This window comes from Limanda limanda, chromosome 8 (assembly GCF_963576545.1).
Source record: "Limanda limanda chromosome 8, fLimLim1.1, whole genome shotgun sequence".
NCBI lineage: Eukaryota > Metazoa > Chordata > Actinopteri > Pleuronectiformes > Pleuronectidae > Limanda > Limanda limanda.
The window spans coordinates 25,038,444-25,062,711 of NC_083643.1; the positions used below are offsets into that span (position 1 = coordinate 25,038,444).

General features: G+C 39.3%; 1 protein-coding gene across 1 annotated transcript in view; it reads right to left on the reverse strand.

Moving 5' to 3' along the window:
• The window catches only part of LOC133009352 (calcium-dependent secretion activator 2-like), a 113,822-nt gene that overhangs the window by 66,706 nt on the left and 22,848 nt on the right, over positions 1-24,268 (reverse strand). Inside the window, exons 6-10 of the mRNA XM_061076835.1 lie at positions 21,495-21,634; positions 16,573-16,639; positions 15,160-15,268; positions 14,349-14,549; positions 3,939-4,075 (exon numbers count right to left, since the gene is read on the reverse strand). Coding sequence (XP_060932818.1) covers positions 3,939-4,075; positions 14,349-14,549; positions 15,160-15,268; positions 16,573-16,639; positions 21,495-21,634 — 654 coding nt within the window. The remainder of the gene's footprint in view (positions 1-3,938; positions 4,076-14,348; positions 14,550-15,159; positions 15,269-16,572; positions 16,640-21,494; positions 21,635-24,268) is intronic.

Genomic DNA, 24,268 nt, shown 5'->3' on the forward strand with positions numbered 1-24,268 from the left:
TGATGGATGCAACTATAACATCATGGATTATTGGGTCTGAATAGTTAGTGTTGGAAACCATGCTATAGACGATATGAGACAATGACAACAAATTTAGATTTTTCCTGAATTTAAACAAAGCAATGCTAGGTAGTTTTTGTATCTGAAAGTTCCAAAATCATTAAGATGGTTTACAAGCTTATAATTGGGAAATACCACTCATATTATTATTACAAATAATAATAGTTAGTTTTGGTAATAATAATAATAATAATAATAATAATAATAATAATAATAATAATAATAATAATAATAATAATAATAATAATAATAATAATAATAATAATAATAATAATAATAATAATAATAATAACAACTTTTTTAATGATTTCAGCCAAGGACCAACATGTTTGTTTAATTGATGAGTTCTTAATTTTCCCAGTTTATCGTGTGGTTGTAGTGATACTATGATATTCTTAATTTAGTTAATGAAAACAAAAATAGTTTTGAAGAAACTCATTGTAGCTGGACCTCAGTGGCCAGTGAGAACTACGTTGATCCAGTGAGGAGGACCCTGGGCCCCAGATCCAAACCCAAGTTCTGCATAATTACTGTTGTTGTTGTTGGGTTCAACTCTGTGAATAAAATATGACCCCCATCTATGACATGAATCCAAACCCGATCTCAACAGATGTCCCCCCCACGTAGAGGCACTGGCTTTTTCTCAGAGTGCTCGTGAAAAGAGGCTCAGGTTGGAACACAAAGCCCGTGAGTTTTAACAAAAGGCTGAGGAGTGAGGAGCTGGAGGGGCAGGGTGAATGGCTCGGTCTAATTGCAGAGCTGGGAGGCGTCCTGGTGAGGCAGGTAGAGAAATGAAAGAAGCACAGATGTCACTCTGGTGAACATCTCCTCATTCTGCTGCTTTTAAAAAGACCTGAACACAACACATGTCAGGATGAGCCGACTCCTCCAGATCTGCCTTAGACTTTTAGAGTCTTCATTCAGTTAGAGAAGGACACTTTCAGCTCCGAACAACGACGAGCACTTCAACTTCGAATGAATTTAGCTAATGAAAATATTTGATAGATTGCGAGAACAATGTCTATTCTTCCTGTGAAGCACAGGTGCTTTCACGTCCTTTAGCCCATTTATGAACCACCAGTTTACATAGTGATACACAAGTCATTCAGGATGTAGACTAGACTCTACAAAAATTAACTGCAATGATGGCTGACCAGAAAACAGAAAAAAAAGAGATCAGAAAAACTGAATAAAGTTTAGAGTTTAAGGTTCATTGATTTCAGTCAAGAATATATTGTGGTTTAGGAAAATATTGGGAGCAGAGTAAATTACCAATAAACCATATGGTATGGTTCATAAAGGTGGTTTCATAAACCATATGAAACACATAAAACAAACCACCCCAGTGGATGTTGTTTGACTACAAATACAAATTTACATCAGCTAAGATGTTAAGTTGTCAATAAGCATTAACTCCCATCTTTAGTGTCCTTAGAACGAGCTGTCCTGTCAGCATGAAATAGTCCTGTTTTTATCCATTTAATGGCTTTATATCACCGTCCCCTGTAGTTCACGCAGTGAAACCAGGAAGCTCGAAGTGAACCTGGCGGCCCTGAGCCATCTCCAGGATATTTATTTGTGATTTAATTTAGTCTCTTGCATAGATTGTTCATGACTGAGACACATGTGGAGCTACGTATTTGTTATTAGAGCTGGACAAGAAACGAGCCAGAGAAAAGTTCCACTAGTTCTTCCAAATGCTCCAATGTGGATTTACTTGCACTTCAGACATTCAGATAAAGAACGAAAACCCTGATCGCATGTGAAAAGATTAAGTACTGGCATACAAACACACACTGAAACACAAAAATAACCGAATAGCTTCCTCTTGCAACCTTGTAAAGGGGGAACGTCTGAGCCACATTTCAGTTCTTGTCAAAACAAGAACTACAACCCAATCAGAGGCATCGATCCCCAGCATCCTGACAAGGACAACGGGATAAAGTAAAGTGAGAAATAATTAATATCAGTAGATATTTTTAAAAGATGGTTGGAATCATGTAGCTGTTTCCAGACTTTCAACAAATAATCTTTGAATGTGACATTATTCCTGACAGTGTTTTATTTCCTTATTATCAGTACAGCTAAGAAACAACATGAAAAATAAAAACTACAACGTATCATGTCTTTTATTATAAACAGGATTCACACCACTGTTCAATATATCCATGATTATAAATAACATTGGTCCTAATTGAGCTCATCACACATGAAACATCTCTCGGACTCGTAGCAGCAGAAACAGTCCGACGTGACTTAAGCTTTCATTATAGTTAAAGTTTATATAAACAGAGAAATATAGTCTTCTCTTTCTATTTTAGTCATGCGATCACATTGTTTATATATTATCTTGTTTTTTATCACTTTTAAGTGTAACCAAATTATATGTAATTATATCATAATTGACCTGCAGCTATCTGTATTTATAAATATACAGATGCCTATAATTAACAAATGTTCTTCATTGAAAATGCTCTGATGACTGGATCACTGAAATCCCTGAAACATGGACTAACACACAGAACAATTCAGAACTCAACTCTTGTTTATCCTAATGATAATGTTTGTTTTTAATTTAATCTTTTTTACCTCCAGTTGTTTTTGTTTAAGTTGATTAATTTGTTTTAATTGGATCGTTTTAAACTAAATTGTATTTATTCCTAAAGCTTTTACATTTGTTCTTGCTATTTTGCAAACTTTACTGTTCCTTATTTGTTTTCTTGGCGTCTTGGAATGTTTTGTTTATTTACTTTACTCGACTTCATTGTAAATAAGGTCTGGACCTCAATGTGTTCCCGAGTTACAATAAAGGTTGAATGAATGAAAACCAGATTTAACTGAGGAAGTTGATAACCAGCTTCATAGTACAGGTTATCAAGATGGCCTAATTTCACCCCCCCTTTACTAATGTAGGTTTTTCCCCTCCCACCCACCCCACCTCCACTGACCCAGCCCAGCAGTTGTCCATGCGGGTCATGTTCCTATTTGTAAAGTATTGATTAGAGCGTTTATCCCCTCAATCAGTGTGAGAGAGCCCCCCAGGCTTACACACAGCCAGAGGGAAAGAGGGAAAGAGAGAGAGAGAGAGAGAGAGAGAGAGAGAGAGAGAGAGAGAGAGAGAGAGAGAGAGAGAGAGAGAGAGAGAGAGAGAGAGAGAGAGAGAGAGAGAGAGAGAGAGAGAGAGAGATGCTGTGTCCCTCTCTGCTAGGAGCAACTTTCTTCGTTGCTGGAACTGCCTATTTTCTCAACATGATGTTTCTTCGGGTTAAAGACGGAAAGTTCTCACACTGATCACCTTATACCGAAGGCTCAACGTTTGAATTAAAACGGTAACCTGAACTTAAAGGGCAACTATAATGCTTTTTATTTTTTGGGGATTATTTCCCTGAGTTATGTCTCCAAAGTACTTGTTTCATCTGACCAACACAGAGAAATCCACTGTTCTTCTAAAAATATATTTTTGCCCATTCTATTACTTTTTTCAATCAACTAGTCCCTATTTGACTGCCATATGCCATTTGGTAACATTTTCCACTTCCTCTCTAGAAGCTGCTTCCTGTTACTCAGAATTCATTTTTATAACTTTTACATTTCAAGGTTCTTCTGTTAAAGACAAGAGAATCAGGCCGAACAAAATGCTAAATAAACACTGTTTGTTTTGATGAGTCATGATTTTAGTGAGAATTTTCTTCTTCTTTTTTTTTTTTTAAAATAAAAGTTTCAAAGAAGAAAAAGGAATATTATGATTATGGTCTGAACCAAACAATCAACTCTAACATTAAACTGATCTCCATCAATCATCAGCTGATTCCTGGGGCGGTGCAGTGAAGAATCAACGAAACTGAGGTTGTGCAGATGATGTGTTTGTGTTAACGTACCAGGCATGAGAAGGAGTCGTTCATGCGGTGCTGCAGAGTGTGTTTCTGTAAAATGCTGAACAGGGCGGCATGGTCAAGGCGACACGGAGCTGCAGAGATCAACCCCTCCACTCCCTGCCGCTGAGACGGATCCAGACCTGAGCAAGAAACACAGAGGGAGGGAAAAGATTTAGAGCTGCTCAGCCCTGAATCTCTGGGCGATCAGTTAGGCGTAATTCTGACTTTCAGTGCAAATATTTCTGAAATGATTTGTTTCAAACAGCAGTGTTAGTAAAACCAACCAAAGGTTAGGGTGAAGATCAAGGTTATGCTTAAGCCAGACATGTGGCTGAGGACATGATATAAACGTGTTAGGACGGACACATGATGGCATTAAACAACTATCCTGGAAAATCATCCAACATGTGAGCAGTGTGATCTTTATGGAGACCAGGCAATTAAACCATGAGAAGGTGATTTCAGCCTCTGAACCAACTTTCAATGAAGTTTTAAAATTCTAATCACTGTTATTGCATCATCGTCAGGAAAATAGTTCCCACAGTTCACTCAGCATCGTGATCAGACCCAATGAAGCTCTGTTGATGTGAAAGAAGCTTTCCTGTCAAATAGAACAAGGCAAAAACTTTTTCTGAATAATCAGATTCAGAAAAACTGGATAAATCTGATATAATTCACATAATTATTAATTAACTATATTTTATGCAAACATCTCTATTATATAAACTCCACCGAGGAGGTTTTGTCCGTTTGTTTGTTTGTTTGTCAGCAGGATCCCACAAAAGTTACTGGATTTCAACCAAACACAAGGATTTAAAATCACTTTCTTGCAAGTTGTGATTTTTTTCAAATTTTTCAGAGAATAAGTCATTAATCTTGATTTTTTTAGTAAACAGACGAATAAGGAGAAAACTTATATCTATAGGTGTGTTTGCTTGGTGCAGCTTCTATCTTGTACTTTTAAATCTGGTTTCATAAAACGACTGTCGAGTCTGGGCGGCACTACTGAGTAATATTCTAATTTGCTTTATAGCGGTGTAAATTAAAAAATGTACAATTATCTACAATTATGTACAATTAACTAGTATCCAGTGTTAACAACTCCTTTCCTTAGGTCTGTAGGGAAATTATGAAAATGTAATATTTTGTCAAGAGGGTTTAGGGTTTTGGAATAGCTGGGTGACATTAAACACAAATCATTACAACAGATAACATTAAATTACATCTCATTTAGCTGAGGCTCTTATCCAAAGTGACTTACAACTAGTGCATTCAACATCTATCAGGGTTCAGCATCTTGCCCAAGGACACTCCAGCATGGGCTGAGATTTGAACTGCCAACCTTCTGTTTGGAGGATGACTGCTCGCAGATAAAACAGTCTCATTTTTTTTTAATAATTAAAGTTTTCCAAACCAATAGAAGAGTTACCTATTGATGTCATCACCAGCAGTTTTGTCCTATTTTCAATACAGAGAAGATTTGAAGGAAGCATTGGTAATCTTGGAAATGCAAAAGCAGGCGACGCTTTGAAAAAATGCAATCGATACATCATACCCCCGCCCATCGACCCACTCGTCAAAGTTATGCTCCAATAACACATAAACGTGCACTGACCCACAACTGCTAGAAGCCGACCAGGGGAGAGAGCTCTGGGAGGAGGTCAGCTTGTTGACATCGATTCATCGAAGTATGAATCATGTAAGAAAAACACCTAACCTCATCCTGATGAACCTAGATAATACACATGGTTATTATTAGGCCTCGACGATATGACTTCAATCCAGTTGTGTGTTGCAGGTGAACTGCATGCGCACTAAATGTTGGACACTTTTTTCAGTGTGTTTAAATACGTGTCTCAACTCAAGAGTTTATCAAAGAAACAGAAAATAAACTCTCAAGTCCTGTACCTGTTCTACACAGCACAAGGTACCCGGGTCGCCATTGGAAAATGGACCTAGAGGAAACGCATTGGGGAAAGTATTAACCAAATTAACTGACATGAGCAAGATTAAGTCGGTTAGAGATTAACAATGTCGGTTTTGATACATTCGCGGTTAATTTCCCGGCCCTAACAAATTAAATGATTACAGTCCTGCAAGGGCCAAATCAGCTTTTTTCATTTTTTTCCAGACAACTTTATTTTTTGATGGCTATTGAGACATGGAGAGGATTTTAACAAATAAGAGAAATAGTGTTTCAGAAACAATTTATCAACCTTATCTTTAAAAGTTTTTGATTATTGCATCATGAACCTCTTTAAAGCTCCTCACTCCTATATTTTGATTTAAGCCTTATAGCTGCTGCAGATATGTTGGATTTTTTAAGTAAAAATAAATAAATATATATAACCTTTAGAATAATTGCAATGAGAGAATGTGTCTGAGGAGGAAAGAGAGAGTTAAGTCTGTGAGCTGGTTTTGCTAGAAAGAAGCTATAGGATAATCCACCTCAATGTTATAACATCACATGAACAAACCTAGGACGACATGACTGCACAGATTTCTTCAGTTAGCTAAACCCCTGAAGAAGTGATATATAAATGATCATTCACGCATTAATTTTCTCTCAGCAGTGAACTGAAGGGTAAACACACACACACAGCACTGTGCTGCGGTTAATAGTTCCCACCTCGGTTGGCTACGGATCCTCTGTGAAACTGTCATTACTCTCACATGACACAAACACTCGCCAACATGGACGACGTGAGGAAAACACTGGAAGAGGCTCACAGAGTCGGGCAGAAAAACAAACACACGACTGATTGACATCAGCAGGAGATCAGGCTTCATGAGCACAGCGCACGTCTTCATCAGGCCACATCACTCCCTCTGGTATTAAGGCTCCTACAGGAACGTCAGACTTCAAATATTTTTCAACCCGAAACCAACAGAGCTGCACAGATCATCACTGACCAGACTGAAATACCTGCTAATAAATAAATACATTTGACTTTTATAGGCCATATTCACAAACACAATATAACTGACATCATTGTCTTCACCAAAAAATCACAAAACACATCCAGCAGTATGCTTATATAATTTACAGTAAGTATACAAAGTCAGGACATATATATATGTAGATACAAAGGAATTGGAAAAAAGTAACCAAAAAAATCCTCTTCCCGCCCCCTTATATGGATCAGCACTAAGATTTAATGGGTTCTTCCCTGACCCATAAAACATCTTTCCACCACATTTTGTGGTGATCCAGTCGTTCTTGCTTACAGACAAACCAACCAACAAACCAAGAGGGTGAAAACCTATCCTCCTATGCAGTGGTGAACAAGCTGCAATGATTTCCTGAAGTAGTTATCAACTGTAATTCAGAGAATGACACTCAAACTGAAAAGGTAACAAATTTGTTAGGGAATATTTTCTGGGCGGATTAATCAACATTTGATGCTATAGTGTTTGTGGAAGCAGGATGGTTTTTATACAATTTTGTTCTTATAATAATAACAATGTGTGTTCATGGTGATGAAGGAACCTGTCCCCCAGTGCAACATTATGGCTCATTGATATGTATTTAATATTTCTTAGAAACGATGCATCTCTATGACTCAAAAGAACATGATACATCAGCATTAATATACAGAACAATTGTTACTCTGGGTATTTTCATTCGATATATAAAACAATAAGGAAGAAAAACATCAGCAGACTTATACTTTACATGACTGCTGGTGTCTAGTGAAGTCATTTCACACAGCTATACAGACATTTTCAGCTCTTCTCACACATTGGACCGTACAGCGCCTGCAGCAGCAGATGAAAACGAGGCTTCAGGGTCAGCGACAGAAGAATCAACAAACAGGAAAGATAAAAGTAGCAGAAGAGGTGCAGGGCGTCCCAGCCTGAGCAAGCCTGGGTTCATTTCCAGTCCTTTCAGGCGTCCTGTTAATGGCCCCGGCAAATGAAAAGCCTAACACTCTCCACCCGGCCATTATTGTAGGAGTACATTTCGGGATGGGAAGTTTCTGAGTGTGACACATGGCCCCACAAAAGACCACGGCTCCCTGAAGAATGCCGGCGCTGTTTTCCACGCTTGCGACGCCCGCGGCCTCGTGCCCGAGACGAGCATTAGTGATCGCTTTTTTATTAACGCTGCCATTTTGTTTTTGTGTGGATGCAGAGAAGCCTGCAAGGATTCTCAGACGTTTGTGTTTCGCCATCCCCCTCCTAACTCTTTTCTTTTGTCGCTTTTGTCCGAACAAGAAAAAAAAGACAACAAATGTGAAATCTCCACAATCAACTTCCAATCAACGCTCCTCTCTTTGCCTTCTTTTCTTCTGACTCTCCCACTTTTCTGTGTCTGGCTGCCCTTTGGCTCTTGTGGCCTGCTTTCCCTCTGTCCAATTCCGATGTAGGTCATTTTACATTCGTTACCTCCAAAACACGGGATTGTCCTTAATGTAATTGAGAGAAAAGACAGGGAGCGAAGGAAGCGACTCTTAAGAAAACGAGACAAAGAGATATAGATTAGTGCTGATAATAAGAGGAGGGGGGGAGGAGGGGAGTATTGATTGTGGGACAGACGGTGGAGGGGTGATGTCGATCCGTGTCAAGTCCAACTTTCAGCTATTATCTCCTGGGTGTGTGTGTGTGTTAAAGGACAAGGGTGGGGGGGTGGGTGTGTTAATAAGTGTGTGACAGAAAATATGGACGGATGTCAACGCTTCTGGCACAGATGGTGTGATTCTGTGTCAGACTGACTCCAGGTTTCTTCACTTTGTGTTTTGAGAAAAGTTTCTCATCAGTGTGATGGTCACATGCAACATGCAACGTCTGCCAATACAATCAAGTCTGGTTTATTTGAGACTAAAATTATTCCAACTAATGTGTGCAGTTGCATGATGGAAGAAATTGTGGAATTAAAAACAGAGCTTTCTTTTTTTTACTCTACGACACTGAAGAACAAACTAACTACGCTATTCTTTAATTTTTTTTTACGGTCAGGATGTGTGTGTGCGTGTATGTGTGTGCGTCTGTGTGTGTGTTGAGGTAAGAGGGTGATTTTCTGCACTCGATCTTTCCATATCCATCTTGTCTGTGATCCATTGGTATCGTCACAGCAACAGTCACATCCATGTGACACACTACTGTGAGAGGTGGTGCTGGGCGCTGATGGCAGGTTATTGATGCAGACGAAGAGGAGGAGGAGGAGGAGGGCAGAGCACGTTTCAGTTTCAGGTGAACTGGCCAGAGAGATGTGACTTGATCTGCCCGTCAGAGCATGGCGGTGACGGGGCGAGCAGAGATGAAGATGTGGACAGACAAGCCCATCAGCCTCTGTCTGGTTGAGCGAGGCCTATTGCACCATAGAGCTCAAACGGAGAAAACCACAGTAAAGTAGGTAAAAGTTTAAGAGAAGCACATGAACACATGCTCAGCTGTTATGCTGTGTTTGAGGGCGCCACTGAGTCCCCGGAAGGTTAAGACGAAAGGACAGCTTGGACGTCTCTCCTCAGGATCATCCTCGATGTCAAACTGACCACCTGCTTCTTCAAAAACACATCTGACAGGTGCATCTTCAGGAGTGACTCTCAGCCCCCAACCGGCCCATCTGTTCATACTGAAGATGGAATTCACTGTCTGTTTGATAAAAGTGAATTTCAGGTCAAGGGTCACAACCAAAACTCCTCACAGCCTTTGATGATTTCCACTTGTGTGAACTTTCTGTGTCGTTTGAACGCTGGTCCACTTGAATGGAGTGGATGGGAGCTGCTGGCTGCAGTGCACAGGCAGGAGGGTGACAGGAAGTGATATCTGCTGGAGATTCTTTAGCAAACTCACACTTGTCTGTTTGTCCTTTTCTTTCCTTTTGTTTCTTACATACTTTGCTAGAACATCAGGAAAAGATTTTGGTTTTTTTCATTTCAATAATCTCAATTGTCACCTCCATCGATGTATGTGTCCAGTTTCATAGCTAATAAATCCTGGACCATTTTTTTTTTCATTTTTTATCTGGCATATCAAAGGACTTATATCTGAATTTGTAAACTTGAGTGCAGCTTGATTGAAAGTAAGGAGTATGTTGGCAGAAGTATGTGCTCTATTAAGTGCCATCAAATTCCTCCTTACTTTTCATAGTTTTTCTTCTAACCAAGCTTCTCTAATATAATCTAACCATTTCACTAGTGCTTAAAGATTTTAGGGTGTCGCGGCATCTGGTGGTCGCGGCATCTGTTGGTCTAATGGTCATTGGTTAAGGTGCACAACTGCAACATCCATGGTTTGATTCCAGCCTGGGGACTACCCATGTTTTTGTTGATTTCTCAGAGAAAAATTCATGGATATTGATGAATACAATCAGACATGTTTAGAGGACTGATGATTTTGTGTGAGCAATAGATCTGGATCTCGTGAATTTAAATGTGGCTTCATAAGGGGACTGCTAGTGGAGGTATGCACTGAGTGCCATTCTAGTAGGAACTTAACAGTATTACAGACAAATTACTAAGTCACTTTTGGAATTCTCTTTTTGACTCCAAACCTGGAAATCAGATCAATAAGTGGGGCTCATGTTTTCTCTCCCCCTCCCCCCCATTCAGACATGCCTATCCTATCCATTTACCTAAAATGATACAATAGCTGCTTTCAGACGTGCACTGGACTCCGTATTTCCTCCTCCAGAAGTGCATGCGTGAATGGAGTGTTGATGATGCTTCAAAATCAAACAAATATCTCCCAGTGAGAATGCGGTGTCACACAGAACAACAGTGGTGATATCAAGAGAGTTTGTGGTGATACGTGCTGACAATGGTGTCATGGTGCTGTAAACAGAATCACATGATCCAGGCCGCGTAGTAAATACGTCACTTCCTGTCTCTGTCTGCTGCACTCGGCTGCTCCACCTCTCGCCTGAATAACGCAGAGTATTTGATGCTGTTATGAACTGTGAACTGTCTGTGCAGAAACCACCAGCTGTGTTGTGCATGTGTGCAAAGCAAACTGCGGGTAAACTCTGTAGCCAGTTCTCCGGATTTTACATAGAGACCATGTCTGGAAACAACAAATGACTAACAAAGGAGTTCCACTGAGGCATTTTTTGTTATCACGGTTAGTTCTTATCTATTTCGTCTTTTTGTAATGTCTTTTTCGCACTACGAATGTAGAGAAATCTCCAGTGAAAACAATGAAAGACATCCGAAAACGAAGAAGAGCAGATACCTGAAAACAGAGGCTGTGAATTTGCAGAGCAGGATCCATTCAGCATGGTGACAACAATAACCATCTGGAGCTGCCAAGTGTGTGTGAGATATCCACGTGTAAACAGCTTCATTATTTGCTCTCCCACGCTGGTCAATAAAATCTGCAGCCGCCCGCTCGCTCTTTATGCTCCGAGACCTATCCAGAGACAAAGCTGAAAACAGTCCTAAACCTCTGTCGAACAAAGGAGAGATGTTGTGCCTCTGCTCTCATTGTCTCACCTGTTCGCTCCCAGATGTCGACACTAACACATAGAACAAAGTATGATTTTATTCATGTTAAATAACCCATCTTTGTTTCTGTGTGTGTGTGAGCGTTTCTGTGTGTATGTGCATGCCTGTATAAATCTAGCCGTTAATGTTTTCTAACATCTGCCTTTCGAGCAGAGACAAAGATCCAGGTTCATCAACACAATGGCTATTAAAGCGAGAACAATTTTCTATCAAATCTTTGAAACGCACACAAACACACGTACACATTCACACACAGAGCGGCACTTAACATCCAGTTAAGAGCTATTTCAGGGACACCATCTATTGCCACCTGCAAATAGCGTGTCAGCACCTCTTGCCATTAACTCTTCAATATCTTCCATTAAATGCTAATGAGAGGCGGGAAGCGGGCTGCCGCCACACCAAATTACACAAATGCTGTAACAATCAGCCCTAACTATGAAGCAATTCATGTCACAATCTCGGCCAAAGGAGGCGGCTGATGAAAACCGCTCACACAAATGATAATTGATACGAATGAATGGTGTACAAAAAGAGACAAGACGTGTGTTTACTTGTTTGTGTGTACGACAAAATATAGTCTGGCAGAAAGCAGAGACAAATGAAAATGGTGAACCAGTGAAATAGAGGAAAAAAATACCAGAAAAGCACAAATTATGGTGGCCATGTACAGTTTTTGACCACTATAAGCAATGTAGAGCAATGTTTTTACTTGTGATTCCCAGGTCTGTTTATTGCTGATCAACTTAAAATGTTTCAACTAGGGCAGCAAGGAGAACAACTACCAGTAAATAAATATGGATGTAAACAATGAAGTGTTAGGGTTTTAATTATTAAATGGAAATATTATTTTCAAAATGTGCATGTTTTATGAGGGATAAAATACATTCAGCCTGTTTGTCCGACCTTGAGGGAAAAAGCCAGAGTGTTTCGCGGCATTAAGTTTGCGGAAATAGGAGGAAATAGAATAAGTCAAAAAATGTGAAGAATGGACAAAAAGGCCGAACAGGTAAAAATAAAGACAGAGGGAATTAATTGGAAAATTACGCTGTAGAAGAAAATGTAACTGAACGAAAAAAGAATAGACAGAAGCCGTGAATGATAAAAATAGAAATTTGGACTGGGGAGAGGTATGAAGAATGATTAAAGAAAGCCACGGGCGACAGAGAGAAAGAACAATTTAATGAATGAGGAAGCAGGATCGAATAGAAAGAGAAAATAAAAGCAGGAAAAAAAGAGGAATGAATAACAGGAAAAAAGTTTATTATTATTTTGTCTTCATCTGTCTAGCATTCTGCGGACAAATCCCAAACCTCCAATAAATTCAGTCTGAGATCCCGCTGTCAGTCTGTCTCTTAGTCTGTCTTTAGTGAAGGACTGTTCAACTTTCATCAAGTCCGGATTATTATAAAAATTGAAAAATGAAACAAAATAGGAAAGACATGAAGGAATAAGGGATTGTTTGGCAGAAGATAAAAAAAGATGTGATGAAAAGTGCGGATGGATTAGAGAAGAAGGTAAAGAATTAATGGAAAGAACGTGTGACAATGAAAGACGTAGACCACAATTAATGGCAAAAGCGATGAAAAGAAAGAGTTTAAAAAAAGGATCGAAACCATTCAATTTTTGACATTTTTTGGAAGATTCAGCATGTGTCAAGTCTGTATCGACAAATTCAAGTTGTAAACTGAATTACACGAGTGGCCATGACAGCAGAGACACCTTACTTGCCAACTTGTGTATAAGACTGTGAGGAATTTAAGTGCTTCTTCTAAGAAATCTGTCCAGCAGATCCTGCAGAGCAGGATACAAAATACAAAAAAGAGATATTAAATGCCTTTGTTTAAAATACCATTGGAATAAAGGTTATAATCTTCAAAACCCAAATAAGACAAACAGACTCTGGGGGAAATTAAAAGCCACAAGCCTCTGCTTCCTGAAATCTTTGTACAAAAACCCTGCGTACAGGCTGCCAACGAGCTAACGATCGGCTAACGTCCTACTGACGGAAATTTGACGACAGGCTAACGTCATACTGAAGGAAAGCTGATGATAGGCTAACGTCATGCTGACGGAAAGCTGACGACAGGCTAACGTCATACTGAAGGAAAACTGATGATAGGCTAACGTCATGCTGACGGAAAGCTGATGATAGGCTAACGTCATGCTGACGGAAAGCTGACGACAGGCTAATGTCATACTGAAGGATAGCTGATGATAGGCTAACGTCATGCTCACGGAAAGCTGACGACTGGCTAACGTCATACTGACGGAAATCTGACGATAGGCTAACGTCATACTGACGGAAAGCTGATGATAGGCTAACGTCATGCTGACGACAGGCTAACGTCATGCTGACGACAGGCTAACGTCATACTGAAGGAAAGCTGATGATAGGCTAACGTCATGCTGACGGAAAGCTGATGATAGGCTAACGGCATGCTGACGGAAACCTGACGACAGGCTAAAGTCATACTGACGGAAAGCTGATGATAGGCTAACGTCATGCTGACGGAAACCTGACGACAGGCTAACGTCATACTGAAGGAAAGTTGATAGGCTAACGTCATGCTGACGGAAAGCTGACGACAGGCTAACGTCATACTGACGGAAAGCTGGCGATAGGCTAACGTCATGCTGACGGAAAGCTGACGACAGGCTATCGTCTATTTGAAGGAAAGCTGACGACAGGCTAACGTCATGCTGACAACAAGCTGCATATATTTTTTGTGGGCAAAATGGGACATTTACAGGATGAGAGCCTGATACCACATTGATACAAAGAACCTCACACACAACGTTTTAAACACCACAACATTTTACAGTGGATGTACGTTCAACCCCAAAAAACACCTCTACTATCTACACCTTTATGAAAGGCACCATCAGACTTAATTACCTTCACTTTTATTGCACAGTCGTAGCTTAGGATATTTGACAAACAAAGGTAGTGAGGATCAGAACCTACTGATGGGAGATGCTGGCTTCTGAATTCCTCCTCTGCAGTTTGTGGTTTTGTTCTGCAGCGGTGGGACTGGTTTGTAGGACTGTCCGGTGGCCCGGTACATGGCCTGGACCCACAGCAGCCGGTCCGGCTCATCATCACAGGCAAACATCACCAGGTCGCCCTCCTTCACTGCATTAAAAAACACCCGACCACCCTGCAGACCTGATGGCAGAAGATGAGGAGGAAATAAGTACGAGTTTTATGTAATGTGATGTGCCAGAGAGCCTTACCATAATAATATCTAGTGTAAGAAGACAGTAGCCTGTGTGGGGATATGCTGTTACTGGATCCTGTGTCTAAACAATGTAAACTCCTCAAGTAATTAACATACTCAAAATTATATTTAAATTACTGGTAGTTTGCAACATTTGATATTGTCATCATGATCAATGAACAAAGAGAGCTCGGGTGAAAATGGAACTTCTGGGTTCAAATTTGTAAATATTCAAATAACTTCATAATCAAGCCTTCAAACAGAGCATCTAGTCCAAAATACATCTAGACAAACTCCTCTACTGGCAATAGGAGAGGATTTTAATCTCTGCTTTGTAGCAGGTTTACCCGCATTTTAAAAAAGCATGTATATTTTGATGTAAAAGAGGTATAATATCTGTGTTATTCAACATTTCTTCTTTTAGCAACCCTTATTGGTATTGTCCCCCACAAATCCAAATCAGCAAAGCTCTACTCGTCAGTACAACAGTCATTGTGAGGAAGTCCGGACTGCAAGTGATGTTTGATGGAGTCAGTGAGATAGCGGAGGTGTCTGTACCTGGCTGAGGGTCACAGTAATCCACTGTGTAGCCCTCCAGCTGCATCAGCTCCTGAGGTTCAGCCTTCTTCTCTCGGTAGCTGCACATGGCGAATGTGTACTGACTCACCTGCACGACAAACACACAAAGTGACTCACAGCACACGGCAGAAGCTGATACAGTATATGTTAGGTTCTCAGTCAGTTCCTGAGGCAGTTTCATGTGTCCTAACATATTCTCTTGATGTTAATGAAATCTCAATGTATCAACTCTGAAACTTTTCAGCTGTAAAGGTGGTGAACTAATTAGCAAACATGCTCTTAGGAACACAACAGTGAGCCGCTTTACCTTTAGCTACTGAGAGAAACACAAGGCTCTTCAGCTGCTACATTCCTCTTTATGTTTATCCCTTACTGTTTCAGTCGGCTGCTTGCTGACGGAGAGGTAGCGTACAGGGTTTTTTGTCTTTGAAAACAGAAGCCAGCTGTGGGCAAAACCCACAGTATGACAGCGGTGACAATGAGACTATAAAACTAAGTTCTCTGAAATCAGCTGATCCTTCTCTGTTGATTGCGACTTCTTCTACCAATATACTACAGTGCAGTACTTTCATTGCAATGTTAAAATTACATCAAACCGATGCTTCACTTTCTACAGATATATTGGTTGTCTAATTAGAGGCATAGCTAGTGAAACAGCTTTAAAATGTTCTTTAATAAAACACTACACAGAATAATTTTGAAACAAGTGGTGAAAAAGAGTATTTATGAATTTTAGAAATGTTGTCAAACACTCAAAGAACCATTGACATCCTCAATCAAAATCAATAAATATAAGTGATACTCAATCAAACTAAATCTTTTGATGACTTTAGAGGACTTACAGTCTGCCACACGGAGGTAACCAGAGCTTTGTTTTGCATAGAATATACATTTTCATTTTAATCTCTACCCTTGGTCTCAAAGACCCTGAGTGATCACAAAGTACCCTGAAAGTAAAAAAAACCATCTGAAATGAAAAAGAGTAAAGGAGACTTTCAGAGACCAAAACTTAATTAACTTTGCCTCAGCAGGATTCGCATGCTCAGACTAGATGTACAAACCTTTCAGCTGGAGGAACGATGTGAGAGGATTTTCTTTAATAACCTTAAACACTTTTTTTTTTTTAGTAAATTAGAGCTTTAGAAAGGGAAGGTTCCGTATGAGGACATGTTTTCTGCAAAGGCTGACAGCTGAATCGAATGCATTTTAAATACACAAAAAACATATTTCCACTGCGGCTGTTAAAAACAATGATTGGATTAACAGTTCATTACTGTCAAGACCCATTCTACTTTTTAACATGAAGTCTTTCTTCTCCAAGGTTGTTGAACTATGTTCACATTAATAACACATCCAGCATGTCATCAAATCTCATTGACTCAAGTTTCTTACCTGAACAAGAACAAAATATCTTTTTTTCCAGCGTTTCCAGACTCTCTGCCCTAGTGTATACAGATACCTGAAACACAATGATGAACACAACATCAAACTAAAGCATTTATAAAGCAGGTAGAGTCAAGTTGCTGTACAGGGACATTAAAACATCACAGCCACAACATTTAAAGAAAGCAATTTCTGTATTAAATCTTTTTTATATGTACAAATAATTTGGAAGGGAACTGTGAAATAAAATCAAAATACAATAAAATACAATGATGGCTTGACCTTATAAAATAGTTAAAGATGCTGCTGAATAAAAGTTTTCACTTGGTTTGAATAAATTGAGACGTGACAAATTCTAAATTAAAATGTTCACATAAGACCACACATACATGCATGTATCTGTGTAATCCTGGGCGTTACATGAACCACATATGATTAAAAAATGTTTGTATTCACTGTCAAGGTTGATTGAAAATGAGTCACTGGTCCTGAAAACGCTGCTTGCAAGGTCAACACGGACATTTAATAGTCACACATCATGGATGGATCACAGTCATCCACGCACACTTGAAATGATCAGAATAAAAGGGTTCTGCTCTTAAATGTTAAACTACATAAGAGATGAGAAGAGAAGAATCATGATGGACAAAGCTTCCAAATGGACCTTGAGATGAGATGGTGATGGATGATTTCAGTCATACTGGAAGCTTTGTGTAACATTCTTGCCTTAATATCAGTAATTTCTTTGCTCAATACACTAATCTTATAATTTAACAATATATTTTGAATCCAATTTCTATAATTTTCAACTCTCATTGATAAGTTGTGCACCTGCATCATCACTCAATTAGATGATGTATCGAAAAAATCAACCAATAGTTATTTTGATAATTCAATGCTTCATTGCATCATCACCAGCAAGAATACCAGATTTCACCTTATGCTTTGTTAAGATGGGCGTTAAAGCTAAAGACATACTGAGAAACTGGGATGGGAATTTCTGTGATGAATTACTTAATAATTAATTAATTGATTTGATCGATAATGAAAATAACTGCTGTTGCTGCCCTGCTATCCAAGAAGGTGATCACTTACATGCGACTAATCTAAGACACTTAAGGGGTACGACAATAAAAAAACAAGGAAGGTGTCTGAGGCCAAAAATAAGTAATTCGTCCTCCTGACTGTAATTCACGTGTTTTAGCTTGCTGGGTACTTTTTAAAGAATATTAGCTTATAAACATTTTAAAGTTACGATTTCTGACAAACAATTGTCTTCTTGTATGTGTTTCAGGAATCAGATCCATTTTGTGAATTTTCTTCCCTAATCAGGAAACTAGATGGAGACAGTTATGAGTCCTGAACTGAGAGAGGCCATGACATAGATAACAGCTCGTTGAGGAAGTCTAGAGTAAAATAGAAGAATGACCAGCGTGGCCTCTCAAATCAATGGCTGCTCCCGGGCCTCCTGAAGCGTGGGATACAGGCAAGTGCAAGTGAGGAAAATCAATCGATGGCGAGACCTCTTTCTTCAGCCCTGCTGCTCGCCCTTAAAAAAAAGGCCTCCAGTCAAGGCCGTGGCACGTCTGGACGGAGAATCTGGGCCATTCTGCACATCCCGCACGACTCCGGGTTAACACAAGGCAGCGCTTGCCGGCCACTTGTGAAAATGATTTGGCCAACCATTCCTCCTGCAGACTTTCAAACATCCATTCAGCCGCATAACACCACGGCTGCAGACGCCAAAGAGTTCACTGCAGGCATTTAACAGTTGTCGCTGCAGAGATGCCGTCATTTAGCTGGATATTCACTCTTACATATTTATACTACAAAGGGACACTGGACTAATTCTTTTTACAGAGAAAACTGTTCAACAATTTTCTAGAATTAAATGAAGGTATGATATTAAATTTTAAAAAAGACAGATAGTTGCTTGACAATAAAAACAGAATCACTTGTCATTGAGTTGACTGGAAAACGTGAATTCAACTCACCAAGCTGGCTAATTAAAGATTGTATATAATAAAATAAAATAAAAATGTCTGTTTTTGTTTGTTCAAAAGTGAAAACCAGATTTCTTAAAATATATGTATCTATGTAAATATATTTATTTTTTGGAGCCCACTGTGCATGTTTCCTATTTGTGCACTTTTTCTTTTTTGGCCCCATTACTCCCTGAAAGTAAAATGCGCTCTTGCATCTGTTGGCCTTTTAATGGATTCATGTCTTTAGCCTTTTCAGATTCCTTTTCACAGTTTTTCTTTTTGCAGCCTGAACCAAGGAAAATAAATAAATAATACAAATGTACCCACACATTTTCTGTTTGTGCTCTATTTCTTAGCTTAAAGACACTCCTGCATCATAGGGCCTCTTCTTGGACTCTATTTGTCCCTATTTATATGACTGTATTTATCAGAAATGCTGCATACAGACCCTGCATGCCCTTTTAGTCAAAGTCTCAAAGATTGTGTCTTTAACAAATCTGAAAACGCCAGAAAGCCAAATTCAGCACTCAAAGAATATCTTGAAGTGGACCAGAGAGAGGCCGGACTCACAGGGAGACTCACACTGACCCCTTGTGGAGAGTTTTTTAAAATGCACCTGATCTGTGTACACCTTTCTTTCAGTCAGTGAGTTATTATCAGAGCTGTCGACTGCCACAGTTCGGGTTAGTTTTAACACAGAAGATGTAAGATGGAGTGTCAAATACAGAAATATATCGAGGGTGTGTATAGCTGATAGCTTACCTCAAAGACTGATAGCAAGGGAAATGCAGTGATCACAGCTTTTAATAAGTTCAGGTTCCCTTTTGTTTCATCAGTATTTAAGCAACATTTATTTTAAATGTAGAATGTTTTCTGCAAACAGTAGTGTTCAACTTGTTTGTACTGAACATAATCCTGTGTGAGTTGTGAAAGCTGAGAATAAACAGGATGTGAAAACATGTCAACTTTCATGGGAAACTTGTTACAGTGACATATAAGACAATTTGACGCGGTGCAGAGTTGCAGGGATCTTTCCTAACCCTAACCCATCTAAAATATTTTTTTAAATAGTGTTAAAGTTGTGGTTAAACCCAAATCAAACAAACCAAGGACAAACAGTCTCTGTATGAAACCACATTTAATTTGCCAGGTGAGGATTCTTATTTGGATCTGTACCAAATTGCACACACCCTTAAATATCAGTCCCCTTAACAAGCAAGATTTTTTTTACATCAAGTGTATTATACGCACAGAAAAATACAATACTCAAGGGCAGTGACAAAAAAAAGTCCTGGATCCACCCCCTGTGTTTTTGTTGATTGTGTAAAGAGTGTTGAGAACTCTGCACCTTTTCTATATTTGTTCTTGTGCAAATGGAAACTATTTCTGTTGCCTGTTCTAAAAACTGTGATTTTACTTCTAACACTTAAATCACTGTATTTATAAAACCTTTTATTCACTCTACCTTTAATGATTATTCAAAATTTGAAGATGAAAATTCAGAATACAGTTTTCCTCATGTCTATGAAGGAAAATGTTCAAAGGGTTGACAGAACACACATGGCATTGTACTGTTGAATCCACTAAAATGTTTCCTCGTCAGGGTTAAGATTTTGCTGCCCTCTCCTGGTAGAAATACACACACACATTCTTGGACATCGATCTTAATGAGCACACTCAGGTCTCTCTGTGTGAAGTTTGATTGTCCTCCCCTGTGGTTTCTTCCCACAGTTAAAATACATGCAGACTGATGTTGGGTTGTTAGGAGATTTTAAATCGGCTGTAGGTGTGAATGGACCAACCAATAAGCAGTTACCATCAGGTACCATCTCAGGATTGTATGATAACATCTGTCTGTACTTCCTGTACTACAACCAGGAGGTGGAGCTGTCAGCCTGCTAATGCTTCCGGCAAGTCCACAGACAAAAAGTAACACACTTCATGTTCATTGATTCACTGCAAGAAAACATACTGCATATGATATTATTATAGTCATTTCTAGGGAATTGTTTTGGGAGTTAATGGACGTGTTACGTTTACTCCTCTGATTCACACATGAATGGGCAGTAACTCAGTAACACAGAGAGTTATGGAAAGCTGGCGTTGTGGAGGGTTAACCGATAAATGTTCTTTTTATCTGACAAAGTATTTTGCATTACACACTTTAACTGCAGGCAGGAGTGTAGCACACAAGCAGTCTGTGGGCCCCCTTCCTCTTTGATTTAAAAAAAAAAATATTTAGTGTTTGTTAGGGTAATCACTTATGAACAGTAGCCATCACCTACAATGACCGATATAAATATGCCATCATTGGACAATTATTTTACACTGTTTTGAAAGGTGGTCTCATTCCGTCGATAGCATGAATTCTGATTCCCCGTGTGTGGCAAGGACTATATCATTTATTTTTAGTTGGTTAGACAGGTAACACCAGTGAATTTCAGTCAGCCAATTCAGCCACTTTCATAAAGTAATTAATAATATCTTTATTTATTTTTTTAAATCATTCAGGCTTTTTAAGGGCCCCCCTCCCAATTGGGGCTCTGGAAAGTCACTTCCACTTAGCCCCCCCCCCCCCAACAAGGACACCACTGACTCCAAGTCCATGGACAGGACATGACAAGATACTTTAAGTGCTTGATAAAACCAAATACATTATTGTTCTAAAACTCAATATGTTGGCATAAATCAGTGACGTTCCTTCTTCAGGTCGCTCCATCTCAGATCTAATCTAATTGGTGTGTTATGAGACCATCTGCAGGTGGCACATTTAATCTTAGAAATACCAGCTTGACATATTCAACTATATTTTTTTGAAGATGGAAGTGGAAGCAGTTATTTTAAACCCCATTCCTGGATGAAATCTAATTGTACAACACATGAGTTCTGCTGCTACACTGAACCTTTATCCTGAATGTGAGAAGTGAGAAGCAGCTGCAGACTCACCCACTGTGCTTCATGTTGGGGGGTTTGTCCATGCGGACAGCCAGTTTGATCTTCAGCTCCGTGTCCTGACTGTTCTTGGCGACGACCATTCGGTGGAACTCAGCCTGCTTTGGTCCGTTGGTGGTTGGGTTCAGGACCACCTGTGGGAGGGAGGGGGGAGGAAACCATTAGTAATGAAATAATAATAATAATAATAATAATAATAACAATATGTCTAGAACTTTACCTAAACAAGATTACAAAGTGATTGAAAAAATACAAAAATAAGAAAGACAATATAAAAAATATAAACACAACATCCATTAAAACCAGTAAAAAATCAGGTATTTGGAGGCTTTTCTCTTAAAATAATTAATCAATGATTTAAAAGCAGGTTCATAGTTCTGGCAACTCTAATGGAGCCTCGGGACCCTGATGGAAAAAGCTTGGTCACCGATAGTTACCAGCGTTGCCTTAGGAACTATCAGCCGGTGTAGTTTTAAAGATCCTAAATTACAGTTTGGAGAATGGGGTGTTATAGTTATGTAACATAACTGGGGGCCAGACAGAGCTAAATAGAGCGTCGTAGAAGTCCAGTTGTGAAAAGACAAAGTTGTGAATAAGCTACAAAAAACGTGCACATCTTTGTGAGGGCCAGTTACAGACCTAGACTGAGGACATTTTAGAAACAGTCCTCACTTGTTAACACACCTACAAATGGTTGTTTGTGGACTAAGCTTTATAGGCATTTAGTTGTGATGGTTTAGGTTGAAGGTTAGGGTATGGGATTAGGGTAGGAAGCTAGAAAGTGAATTTTTTTAATGAATGAAGGTAGCAGAGAGGCTTTCTCCCCATAGTGAGATCTCTCACTAATAATACTCAAAGAACCAGGCTTATGATCATTACCTCGGGTTTCCTCTAAATAGATGTATTATTACAACAATACTCTTTGCTGGGACCTTTGGTGTCCCTTTAAGAATTGCTTTTGGAACATTTCTGAACCCCCAACAGTGAGATGAAATTTCCACCCTGCAGCTTCCAGGCAGACTCACCATTAAATCAGAATCAGTCCGTAATTACAAAAGGGCAAAAACCTGTCCTTATGGTTGAAAATCGTTTGCACTATAATTTGAAAAAATCCTCTTATTTTACTTTGTACTTATTCAAATTAGCCTAAATTGGATACCATCAATGGAAACCCAACATTTCCTACTGTTTAAAACAAGCTGCTCATCAGTGAACAAAAATCAACATGTTAAGCAGAGCCTTGGATCAACCACCATGGCAACTACAGAGCAGTTGAGGTTACATAGGGGTCGTTGGCTGTCATGAAGGCTGTTCCAAGTGAGCCTAAATCACCAAAACTATATATTTGTGATTTATAGCACATAATCAGTTGGAAGCAGTGATTGCCAGAGCCAGGGTGCAGACGTCAGACAACACTGCCAGACGGATCAACACATTGTTGGGTTTCGGACTCAACACCAGATGATGGAATTTTAAGAAATCTGAGGGATGAAATGTGCACAAGAATTTAGAGTAAGTCCTGTTGTTAATGAATTGGGCATATGTTGATCTCACAGTAATAAAACCAGCCAGCAGAGTTTGCTTTTGAATAGTTGGTTGGTCTTTGAATTCTCAACAGCATTTGATTTCGAATATCTTTGAAATAAATCCAAACCTTAATCTTAATTGATCATATTCAAATGGCAGCCATTTTCCTCTGACATCACACTCATGGTAATAAGCTTGAATGATTTTATGAAAAGAATAACGTTGGAATGCTTTGATCCAGCTTTATAAGTCATGTAATTCATATAATAAGTCACATACATGTTTTCATTTTACAACTGTGAAGACAATGATAGTTCAAATCTGGAGGAACATTTTTTATTTTAAATACATAATTTCATATCTTGGACACATTTATTTAAGACTTTTAGTAAAACATACTCGATTTAATTATGCCAACAATGTAAGATTGTCACAAATTCACCTTCCTATTAATGTTTCTACTTGTCAGATTTCCAATTACTAATCCCTGTGTCGTTTCAGAGTCAGCCACTCCTCTCCTGCTCTGCACATCCACACTGGCTCCACCCACATACGCACCTGTCTCCAATCGACTCATTAGTTACCACCAGTATATCTGCCTGCCAGTTTCCTTTGTCCTCTGCCAGATCGTTAGTGTTTCGTACCTTACCTTCCAGCGTTTACCTACCTTACTCATCGCCTGCCTGACCTCCTTGTTATCTACCTGCCTGTTCTCTGGACCTCTCTCTCGCCTGCTCCCTGTCGGACATTGGTTGCCTTTGGACTGACCACCTGGCTCCTGACCTCGGCTCTGTTCTCTGGATTCCCCTGTCGCCTACTCCCTACTGGTTCTGTTTGCTTCGGACTGTCTGCCTGGATCCTGACCTCTGCTTCGTAATAAAACCAAGAACTTTGCTTAATCCTAGTCTGCTTCTGTGTCGTTGCTATTGGGTCCACGCCTGCCATTTCTGCCGGCCCTGACAAAGATAAACAGTCTTTGTGTCTTTTCACCTGACCTCAGAAATATTCTGGTTAAGTCAGTAACATTATGTCACATTGTGCTCACTGGGACATATTTCTGTGTCGTGTTCATACAGTTTAGATCAACACAAAAGTTAGTTCAAAGCACTTTAGCATTGGATTGAGCATTTAGCTTTAGATTACTAAGGTTAATTCCAGTGCATTTAACTATAGGCCTAAATAATTGACTTCCAGAGATGCATTCGTAGTTCAGTATGTAAAAGTCTTCCCCATTGTATAAC